Here is an 11,532-nt window from a genome sequence, read left to right as displayed (position 1 = left end):
TTTTAAAAAAATGAAGGACACTCAAATCAGTGACAAACTAATGTAAGAAAAGAGTGGAGGTCCTTAGGGTGTTGGGGTGAGATAAAATGGAAGAAGAAAGAATGTTAAAAAGGTGTGGGAGATTATAAAGGTTAATTAATTTTTTTACTTAAGAACAAATGGATACTTTCACATTTGGTATGGTGGAGCAACAAGAATGTGTGGAGGTTCAAGAAGAAGCAACCTTAAATTAATTTATGCTAGCTATACAAAGACACCAAAGCCCAAGCTTAGTGGATATATAGAGGATCTTGTAAAGGACTGCTTCTTCATGCACATCTATCACTTCTTCAGCCACCCCCCATAAAATTTATAATTCTTAAATTACCCTTCAGTAAAAAGGCAATGTTTTATGATTTTTTTGCTGAGTGAAGAAGGTGTGTGGGTTGAAAGTGGTGGTGGTTGCGATGGTTGTTATGATGGTGGTGGCGGTGGTTGTTGTTGTGGTGGTGGTTGTGGTGGTGGTGTTGACGGTGGTTGGCAGCGATTCGTTCGTGGTGGTGTCATTCTCGATTGATTTTTTTGGCTCTCTTGAACGCGTGCCCTTAATCTTTTATGTTTTAGATTGGATAATCCGTTAGATCAACAGACTATATAATTCGTAAGTTTCAATGTTAAATAATCATGTTTTGGATTATGTAACATGAAACTTAATTCTGGATTCGGAAGAGCATTCCAAATTATTCAATTTGAAAGACACTATTGTGTTTCGTATTAGATAATCTGAAAAGTTAATTCGGATCTAGAACTAAGTTTTGTGTTACATAATTTGGAACACAAGCACTAAGTTTAAAACTTCTGGATTACGAAATCCGTACATATACCAGATCCGAAAATGAACCAAAAATCATGTTTTCGGAATGTGTAATCCAATAGTAATATTTTAAGTTATAAAATGACTTATGGATTACCTAATACAAAAGTCATTTTATAACTTAAAACATGATTTATGTATTACCCAATCCGAAAGGTATTTTTTAGTTATCAAATAAGTTATGGATTACTCAATCTGGAAGCTATTTTTTAGTTATAAATGACTTATGGATTACCCAATCTAGAAGTTATTTTTGAGTTATAAATGAGTTACGGATTACCCAATCCAGAAGGGAAATTAAATGTTGTTTTTAATTTGCATAATTGTGTAAATTTGAATGAACATTATAATAAAATGGAAATTTTTGTTTTATTAATGAAGGTGAAAGTATGGACGTGATGGTTTGATTGTTTACAAAAAAATCCGATGAAGTAGAAATGTTGTGTAGTATGGAAGACTTGATGAATTTTGTACATGAATTGGTTGAAGGGGACTATGATACCTAGTTTACAACAGATGAGGTGAATAACATTTCATTTGATTTATTTTTAGTGCATTAAAATTTGAAGAAATGATTTTGTAATATTGTTAAAATAGCTTTGTAGGTATTTCCTTTGCAAGAAGACTTACTTGAATGGGTCTGTAGGGTTGGTTATGGACTTGGTTTTGTTATTATCATTATTAGATCTAACACAACAAATGGAAATCAAGGAAGAAAGACATGTCTTGTTAGGTTGTGAAAGGGGGGGGGGGGGGGGGGTAGGTACAAGATGGTTTGGAGGTTACTATAACTTCCCGTGACCCTCTCCACCCGTAGTAACTCAACTAAAACTGTCACAACTTTGTTGTACTCTAAGGACACATATGTAGGGAATTAACCCAAAATGGGCAGGTTTAAATGAGATGACACATCATCAAGTTTGATGGTCATCTCACCTATGGGAAGGTGGAATGAGTTTGTCTTCTGATGCCACCTCTCGACAAAGGCTAAAATTAGTCTCTTGTCCCCCATCTCATAACTTATATTGCACGAACTAAACAATCCATAATTTTGTACAAAAAACTCAATATCAACATGAGGCATCCCAAATTTATGTAATTTTCTACCGTGGGATACCAATTTAAGTTCTCCCCAATCCTAATAATACAAATATTTGCATATATTCAATATAATTAAATCAATTTAAAAAACAATTAACAAAGACAATTTAATTGAAGGCTTTTTTTTTCTTACCTCCCCCTCCCACAGCTTAACAACAACATGGTCAACGAATTTTACCAGCAACGACATATCATAAGGTCTCCCAGGAAACCCTTCTGCATGGTCCACTTGCTCATCATCACAGAATCCTTGTTGTAGCTCATCATCAATATGATCATCAACATCAATCATTTCCTCAACACCACTCTGGTCTCTTCTACGGACTAATGTCGCTGGCCCATGACCCTAAGATCCAACATCTCTTGTTTTAGTCATATATGTCCATAACACCATGCCAATTTCAACTATTTACAAATAAGATAAGGGATAACATAATCAGAAACATTGAACTCGATGCAAGCATTACTTATCGGACTACATAATCCACAATATAAAATAAAGTGTTTTCATATTACGTAATTCGGTATATTATTTACAAACATCAATTGTTTCAGATTACATAATTTGCAACCTTAAAATCCAAAATAAACATATTTTAGATTACATAATCCGTATCGAATATAAAATAACTTATAAATTATGTAATTTGGAAGCGTATAAAAAATAACTTTCAAATTTCATAATCCCAACTTTAAAATTTAAATTAACATATTTCAGATTATGTAATTTGAACAAATATATAATAACTTAGGAATTACTTATTCCATAACCTAATTATGTATAAAAAATTAACTTTTAGATTAAATAATCTCTAAAACTTAATTAAAAATAATAATTTTTAAATTATATAATCCAAAATCTAATTTAAAAAGAAAAGTTCAAAATTACATAATTTAAACCTAATTAAAAAAGAAAATTACTGAATTACGTAATTAATTCAAAACTTTATTGAAAAAACAAATCTAGGCACTTACATAATCGGTTCAAATATGTTCCAAAAACATTCCGACAAACACAGTTAAAATTAAACTACTAACTTTTATAACAACAAAATCTGAACTGAAGAATGAAGAGGAGTGTTTTGCCAATGAAGCTGCATCGAAATGAAAAGGTCTCTGGTGGTGAATGCTTGGAGGTGTGTGACTGTTGAAAATGAGAGACACAAGGGTTCAGAAAGTGAAAATTGCACAAGAAAGTAGGTAAAGTAAAAAAATAGGTTTAAATTTTGATATTTTAATATTATTTACTTAATGGTATAATAATAAAATCAAATTTAGAATGGAATGGTCGAAGAAGTGATTGAGGTACAAAATGAAGCATTCCTGTAAAGACAACCATACCTATGATTTTTGTTGTATCGCATGAAAAATAATATCTACAATGTTTTATTGGGAAAAAAGAAAACTAATAGTAACAGTTTGAAATATTTTTATTTTTTTTATAAAACTTTTATCTTAGGCGGCATTATTATGTAAAATTTCAGCTACGTTGATATCAGAAAATAATAAAAATCATTTGTTATAACACGAAAAAATATTATTAAAAAAAATACAATAAAACTATGAAAGAAATATAACAAAACTCAATGTTAATAAAAATAATATATATAAACTATACTTATTCTTAATTTTTAAAACCTGTAATTTTATCAAGTGAGAATAAAACAATGATTATTTGATCCACCTTGATTGAAGGATTGTTGGTTTCTAGTCATTTTTCAAAAACATTTATTAAAATATCTATGAAGTTCCTAACTTCAATATAAATTGTATTGAACTAAGGGTTGGATTTAAGACTACGCCGATTAGATTCTTTAAAAAAAAAGATTTTTTAAATAAAAAAAATAATGAAAAACTTCTTTGGATGCTTGAAATATGAATAGATGACTTTAATATTTCGATTCAATTTTAAGTCAATTCGTTTTAAAGCAAATGTGTGTACAATAAATTTATATTTGAATAAAATCTTGTGTTGTGCACGAGTTCTTGAAACCCATTAAAACCACATATACACCGTAGAAAGTCACTATATTATAATTCTCAATAAATCTGCTTAAAAAACCTAATTACTAACAAATATAAAAAGAAGGCAATTACTTCTTACCTGGTCAAATTTGAACATGCATTATATAAAATAACTTACCCTTAAATAAAAAGAAAGATTGAAATAAAAAATACTTTTAGAACCTCTTTTCTAAAATACATTTCTGAATTTGGATTTTTAAAATAATTTTCTCAATTTCAAAAAATATTTTCTTAAATTGGAACATATTTCTAAATTTTGTATATTACGTTTTTTTTTAAGTTTTTTTTTTAAATGAGATTTTGATTTTTGAATTCTATTCAGAATTTATTTCCGAAACATAAAAAATTATTTCAGAATTATTGTTTTAGAATATAGTTTTTAAATTTTGGATCTTAAAATCTAAAATAAAAAATAATTTTGGAAATAAAAAGGATCGGATCTAAGTTAGTTTATAAGGTGAAGAAAAAAATTGCCTAAAAAGAAACTATACAAAGTGACAAATATAAAAACTAAAAAACTTATCCTATATGTATGTGTGATTACTTCTTTAAGCCCACTCCTAAATTAATCTTATGCAGTCTTTCAAGTGTTATAACCTTTTTTTTATCAGCAAAGAATAAATAAAATAAAATGAGACACTTCAGGGGTGTCTCAACCCTTATACATAACAACCAAACCAGGTTTTCTAGCGCCCTATCGATTAAGGACCCAACGAAACATTACACTACAAGCCTATATAATACACCATTACAAGATATTAAGACCCAGCAAATACTGTTACAGCAACCCACCAAAGAGACCATACCCTCAAAATAGAATGTACACCCATCACCTAAAATATCGTTGCTAGTAGATAGAAGTACTGTAACCAAGAACCAATCCAGACATACCCAAACATACAAGAAGGAATTGTAAGCAGAAAATAGTTCACCAAAGGGGACACACTATCCAACACCTAACCAAAAAACTTTGCAACAGGCAGAAGTGCATCAAAAACCAAAAACCAACATCAACAGATTGATCATATGAGGAGAATACACAACCCAGACATAACCTGCAAAAAAGCACACAACAACTTCCCAAAAGTTGGGCATGTCAGAGACCAAAACACCACATAACAAACTCCCAGATTTCTACCGCCATACAAGATTCCACCACCATACTGAACATAATACATCAAAGGCACTTCCTTTACCACATTCCATAAACAAAATCATCAACCTGACCCTTCCATCCCTCAATCCAACCTTGCCAGATAGAAGTACCCGATGAGACCTGCATAAAAACACACCACTACTTCCAAGGTCAAGGCAAAAAAAACACATTAGTATAACCAAAAGATCAGTCTTTCAAATACCTCATACAGCAAAGAGGTTCCATACACCAATCTGAGTAGGTGAAAACAACCAATTTTTCTTTTACTGTGACACAAGACCAAGTCTTCCTTTGTACCACAGTAAACACCTCCACTAAATCAACCCGCCCATTCTCAAACACAACCCTATTCCTGTGGTTCCAAATTTCACTTACAATGCCTACCCAAATGCCCCCCAACACCTAATAATAGCCTCTTTCAAGTCTAAAGGTTTAAACATCCTGAAATGCATTTGTCCATCATGATGTAAGACCGAAGAATACCCAAGCCACCTGAGACACATACCCCAAATTCTCCAAGAGATCCTACATTCAAAAAATAAATGTCTTACCGATTCTTCTTCCTCACCACACAGGGGACACCGATCACTTATCAAAAGTAGACCACGTCTCAAAATATTGTCCTTAGTGGGGATGACATTACGTAGTACCCTTCAAGCCGTAAATTGTACCGAAGGTAACGTCTTTAGATTCCAGAATTCCGCGAAAAGTTCCTCACCCACTGTAGACTCCTCCCCCAAGAGAATATTATAGGCTGTCTTCACAGAGAAGTCCGTAGACCCATCCCTCAAGAGCCATTTGTCGGGTTTAAAACCACCCTCTCTTGTTAACCTCTTGTTATCCAACAACTGCATCAGAATATCAACAAGGCTGGATTCCCACACAAAAAGATTCCTTCTCCACCTCAGTTTCCACGACCAAACATTATTGTTCCAAACCCCAACTTGTGAGAGATTGCGACCAGTATCTAAGGAAACCGAAAACAGCCTAGGGAATTTATGCAATAAGGTATCATTGTCCAACCATTTATCCTCCCAAAACCTGATTTCTTTCCCGTCCCCTACCTCCCACTGACCTCTGTCTTCGAAGTCATTACCCCACTCCTCTAAATTCCACACCTTTAAGGTCCCTCCACCAGACTGACTCCTTACTTTTCTGACCTTGAGATCTTAAATCCCTCCACCCACCATACTTAGAGACTAGAATATCCTTCCAAAGGCTTCTCTCTTCAGACTTGAGTCTCCAAATCCATTTCCCCAGAAGAGCCAAGTTAAACTTACCTATGTCAATTACCCCTAAACCGCATTTATCTTTCGGTTGACATATCTTATCCCACGCCACCCAAGCAATTTTCCTGTTCTCTGAACCCCAGTCCCACAAAAAGTTCTTTTGTATCCTTTTCACTTCCCTCACCACTGTTGTCGGCATACAAAATAAAGAGACATAAAAGAGTGGTAAAGACGTGAGCACTGATTTGATAAGACATACTCTGCCTGCCAAAGAGAGAGACTTCCCTTTCCACGCGCTCAACCTACTACGTAACTTAATGAGCATTCCATCCCAAAAAGCACATCTCTTATGGTTCCCGCCTACCTTCACCCCCAAGTAACTGAAAGGTGACTTCATAATCTCGCAATTCAGAATGGAGGCAAAAATCATCATCTGATTACTATTCACCCCCACTCCACCAACCTTGCTCTTAGAATAATTAACCTTAAGTCCAGAGGCAAGTTCAAAACATTTCAGGATAGCCTTTAAATTCAGAACACTTTGTATTGAGGCTTTACTAAAAAATAGGGTGTCATCTGCATACTGCAACATACTCACCTTTACTCGCTTTTCCCCGACCTCAATACTTTCCACTAACAACTTTTCTTCCGCCTGTCTAACTACCCCTGCAAGTCCTTCGGCCGCAATTAGGAACAGGAAAGGCGCTAAAGGGTCGCCTTGTCTTAGGCCCTTCAAAGGTTTAAACTCAGTTGTTGGGCTTCCATTTACCAACACGGATATTGAGGAAGATTCTAAACAGTTCTTAATCCATTCAATCCACTTATCACAGAAACCCAATCTTCCTCGCATGTAATAGATAAACTCCCAACTTACTGAATCATATGCCTTTTCATAGTCCACCTTAAACACCACACATTCTTTCTTTTTCCTTTTTACCTCCTCAAGGGTCTCATTAGCCACTAACACACTATCCAACAAACCCCTTCCTTCCAAAAAAGCAGACTGCCTGGGGTCAATGACTTTGTTTAACACCCTTTTCAACCTTGAAGAAAGAATTTTAGAAATAACTTTATACACACAACCCACCAAAGAGATCGGTCTAAAGTCATTCAGTTGTTGTGGATTTGCAACCTTTGGAACAAGGGTAATGAAAGACGCATTAGTACCTTTCGGCCAACTTCCACCCTATGCAAAACTTTGTACCGCACTTACAACATCTCCTTTTACAATGTCCCAACAAAATTTTATATATCCAAAATTAAAACCATTCGGCCCAGGACTTTTGGAACTGTCACAGTTCCACATTGCCTTCTTAACTTCATCTTCAGAAATAAATCCAACCAACATTTCATTATCCTCCCTAGATATGCCCTTAAAACGCACATTATCCAAACTAACCAGTTGACTTCCCCCCAACTGAATATGTCCTCAAAAAATTCCTTCACTCTAGCTTTTACTTCAGCTGGATCATCACACCACTGATCTCCGACCTTGAGGCCATTGATCTCGTTTTGCATCCTCCTCCACTTAATACTTGAATGGTAAAACTTTGTGTTCAAATCCCCCTGACTTAACCAACTCAACCTTGCTTTTTGCTGTAAGATCGCCTCTTGTTTAACTATGACTTGCCCCAACTCAGCTAACAGTTGTCTTCTTTCCTCTCTATCTTCCACACTCAAGTCCCCGACATCATCATTTCCATCCAAATCTTGGACTCTCTTTTCCAATTCCACTCTTTGTTTATTAACGTCTCCAAATACATATTTGTTCCAATTTCTTATATCGAATTTTAACCTTTTCAATTTCTCCTTTAGAACGTATAGATTATTCCCCCTAATATCATAGCTTTCCCACTTATTCCTTACGAGCTCCTTAAAACGACTGTCCTTTTGCCATACATCGAGACATCTAAACGGTTTTGGACCCCAGTCTATGTTTGTCTCCTTTAAAATTAAAGCACAATGATCTGAAACCGACCTCCCTTCCGCATACACCTTACTTGCTGGCCACTTCTCTAACCATTCAAGAGAGACTAAGATTCTATCTATTATGCTCTTCACTGTCCCATTAGGTTTATACCAAGTAAACTTTCTACCCACCAATGGAATATCAACCAGACTAGAGTCTTCAATAAACTTATTAAAACTTTGAATTTCACTACTATAGTTGACGTTATAATTTTGACCTCTTCTCTCCTCAGCACTTCTAATAGAATTAAAATCTCCAACTACACACCACATTTTTATTGGGTGACTCTTCCTTATCTCACTTATCTCATCCCAAATAGCTCTCTTTTCTCTTAACGTTCCTCCACAGTAAACATTAGCTATTGTTATCTCAATTTGCATTCCTACCTTCCAAACACCTTCAATAATTGAAAAATTGTTTCCATTCCGGTACCTTTTTAATTCAAAACAGTCTTTCTTCCACATCGTAATAATCCCTCCACCATTATTGACTGCTCCAATCTCAATCGAGTCAATTTCTTTTGACCCCCAAATTTGATAACACCTCTCCTTGCTAATATGTTCACATTTTGTTTCCTATAGACAGATAAATCCAGCTTGTTGTTTTTTAATGAGATCACTAACATACTTCCTTTTTATCCTTCCTCTCAAACCCCTAATGTTCATACTAATCAGTTTCATCATAACCGCCATTTAGCCCACCCCTGTCTAATCCCTCCTTCCCGTTATCCCTTTCTTCCAACTCTTTTAACCTGTTTAGTATATCATCATTTTTTCCCAAACGAGAGTATCCTAATTCCTTTCCTGACTTCCATATTCTATCTGCTTCCACATTCTCATTCTTTAACCAGACCAAGCAATTTTTAGTACCGTTATTAGAAAAGTCAGTAGAACTAGATACTAACCTTACATCCATTGTGCGAGATTGATCTTTGGGTCTGTTAGGACATGTAATCCCCACCTTTTGTGACTTGCTGTTGCTACACTCCCCAACTTCCATCAACCTTTGTCCAACATCTGGTAACGCTGTAGCTTGACGCTGAAACCTCACGTTCCCCACAGGGCTCACAGAAAGACCCCCAGTAAATGTTGCAGCAAAGTGTAGCGGTCTACGGACCACCAGAGAGTACGCAGGATCACTTCCAGATTCCGAGGAAGTTTCCGCCACCACCCAGTAACCATCTCCGACAGGCGTGGCCGGTGCATCAAGGCAAGGCAGCAACAAAACAACTTCGTGTGCGGCAGAGAGAGAACCAGTTCGAGTGACACCCCTAGTGGGTTGTGATAACACAGCAACAACCTCCCTTCGATCGTCGCGACCATGGTTGCTTACGAAAGGCGGCGTCGCAGCGTCATGTACAGCGGGAGCGACCTCCGTTCTCGTCGCCACCGCCGCTGAAGCGTCCACCATTCGAACAGATGTGTCCCTCCGCGCACATGCAGCCACAGTGAAGGCCCCCTTATCTCCGACGAGCGCAACCGGCGTTGTAAGATGGCCGTTGTTAGGTTGACCTAGGGCCACATCAGCCCTACTTCCTATCCCAGAAAATTCAATTTCACTGATGGATGGGCCTGTTCCAGCTAAGCACATCCCCCTCTCTAATGTTTGGAATTGGGCCCAGTCACCCATAGGCCCAATATCAACATATAAGTTTTTTAACTCAGTTAGGGTTTGCCTCTCACCACCTACCTCATTAAGTGCAACGTTAAAATTTCTGGACATCCCCTCTAAATCATCACCTTCCTCATTAATGCACCCATCTTGGCCAACTAAACCATCAATTACCTCATTAATATGTCTATCGTTTTGTATCCCAGTAATATGTTGGCCATCCACGTCACCCTTCCTGTCTTTTGTAGCCGCGCGTGCCTCCCTACGGAGGATCCCCTCCGCCTCTTCCACCGTCATCTCCTCCCCAACACAACCATGAAAATTTAGGTTACTTCCAAACTCTGACCCTTCCGATGCACCGCATTCCCTCCCTACGAAACTTCCGAAATCACCATCATCATAATTTCTCTCCCATTCACCAAAATAACATCTCTTAATATTATTAAAAGGTTCTTCTTCAATGGCTATTTGACATAGAGTCTCATTGACCTTCATACAATTTGACCAACGAGCCTCCCTTGCTACAGGCAATTTAATTAGGACTCTTGCATATTCTAGTTCATCCATCTCCAATGTATCCTTGTCAATTTCTACAAGTGTTCCGACCATCGAAACGATACTTTTCAAGCTATGTCTACTCCACAGATTCAGGGGTCACCCTCTAATGCGAGCCCAAACAAATTTTTCCGGCACCACAAAATCCTTGGGAGATTGATCCAAAGATTGATTCAAACCACTCTTTATTTTCCCACAAAATCCTTCTCCCAAGGATTAATTGATTCAAAGATTGATTCAAACCACTCTTTATTTTCTTCTATGGCCTTTCTGATCAAACTCGCATCTTCTCCAGACAATAGAACGCAATTACCTCCCAAAAACCGCACACGGATAAAATTAAATCCACCCAAGATAAAACTTTCCTTCAAGTCCTTTGCCTTACTTGGTTCCACCGTTCTACCAATGAAGCAGTTATCTAACCACTCTGAATGTTTCACCTCTGCCTTGAACGCTATTGGGTCATTATTCCTTTTTTCCCCCTTACGAACGTTCTCCACCACCGAAGCATATGACAACTTTTCCTTCCAGACGTTATGACTCCGATTTACCTTAGGTTCGACGTTCCACTTTTCCATTGGCACTCTATCTCTGCTGATTTTTGGTTTGGGCTCCACATTCCTCGTGTACCTAGGCTCTCTCTCACTGTTGTGTTTGTATTTTGGTTTGTTTACCCTTACTTTCCAGTAACCGATCCAAACAGAATTTAATCTCCTTTCCAAGTCTACCACATCTACCACATCTATGAACTTAACAAATCCAAATTTTTTATTTTTGATATTCAATCTTCTGGAAATGAACACATCAACAACTCTTCCCCATCTCTGAAACACTCTCCACATGTCCTCCTCTTCATATTCAAGAGGAAAATTCGTGAAGAAAAACTTAACACTTGTATTCTTCGATCCATAACCTCTCTTCCTCACAACTTGCCACTCACTCTCTCTCTCCATTTGGTCAAAACTAATCTTATTATCAAACGGATTATCTCGCATATATGTCAATAACCATAATTCACACCTTTCTCTCCTAT

General features: G+C 36.6%; 2 protein-coding genes across 3 annotated transcripts; both read right to left on the bottom strand.

Annotated features, from left to right (window-relative positions):
• Positions 1-1,727: 1,727 nt before the first annotated feature.
• Positions 1,728-2,246, bottom strand: LOC137815832 (protein MAIN-LIKE 1-like). Its single transcript, XM_068618945.1, has 2 exons — positions 2,088-2,246; positions 1,728-1,991 (listed from the first exon to the last, which is right to left on the bottom strand). The coding sequence occupies exons 1-2, from the start codon at positions 2,244-2,246 to the stop codon at positions 1,728-1,730; spliced, it is 423 nt and encodes a 140-aa protein (XP_068475046.1).
• Positions 2,247-4,601: 2,355 nt separating this feature from the next.
• LOC137813852 (uncharacterized) lies at positions 4,602-11,532 on the bottom strand. Of its 2 annotated transcripts, XM_068616298.1 has the most exons (3): positions 10,940-11,378; positions 9,238-10,873; positions 4,602-5,255 (listed from the first exon to the last, which is right to left on the bottom strand). In XM_068616298.1, exons 2-3 carry the CDS (start codon positions 10,551-10,553, stop codon positions 5,114-5,116), a joined length of 1,458 nt encoding a protein of 485 aa, XP_068472399.1. In that variant the 5' UTR covers positions 10,554-10,873; positions 10,940-11,378; the 3' UTR covers positions 4,602-5,113. The 2 variants fall into 2 exon arrangements, with proteins under 2 accessions (XP_068472399.1, XP_068472398.1); XM_068616297.1 differs by lacking the exon at positions 4,602-5,255 and having other exon boundaries at positions 9,000-10,873; positions 10,940-11,532.

This window comes from Phaseolus vulgaris, chromosome 1 (assembly GCF_000499845.2).
Source record: "Phaseolus vulgaris cultivar G19833 chromosome 1, P. vulgaris v2.0, whole genome shotgun sequence".
Lineage (NCBI taxonomy): Eukaryota > Viridiplantae > Streptophyta > Magnoliopsida > Fabales > Fabaceae > Phaseolus > Phaseolus vulgaris.
Note: the sequence above shows the minus strand (reverse complement) of the source record. Positions and strands in the feature narration are given on the sequence as shown.

Excerpts from the sequence above, each read along its gene's own strand:
- LOC137813852 (XM_068616297.1), bottom strand. The coding sequence starts at position 10,553 with ATGGTCGGAACACTTGTAGAAATTGACAAGGATACATTGGAGATGGAT.
- LOC137815832 (XM_068618945.1), bottom strand. The coding sequence starts at position 2,246 with ATGATTGATGTTGATGATCATATTGATGATGAGCTACAACAAGGATTC. Across the intron at positions 1,992-2,087 it reads TTAAGCTGTGGGAGGGGGAG|GATTGGGGAGAACTTAAATT; the intron begins GTAAGAAAAAAA and ends TTGTATTATTAG.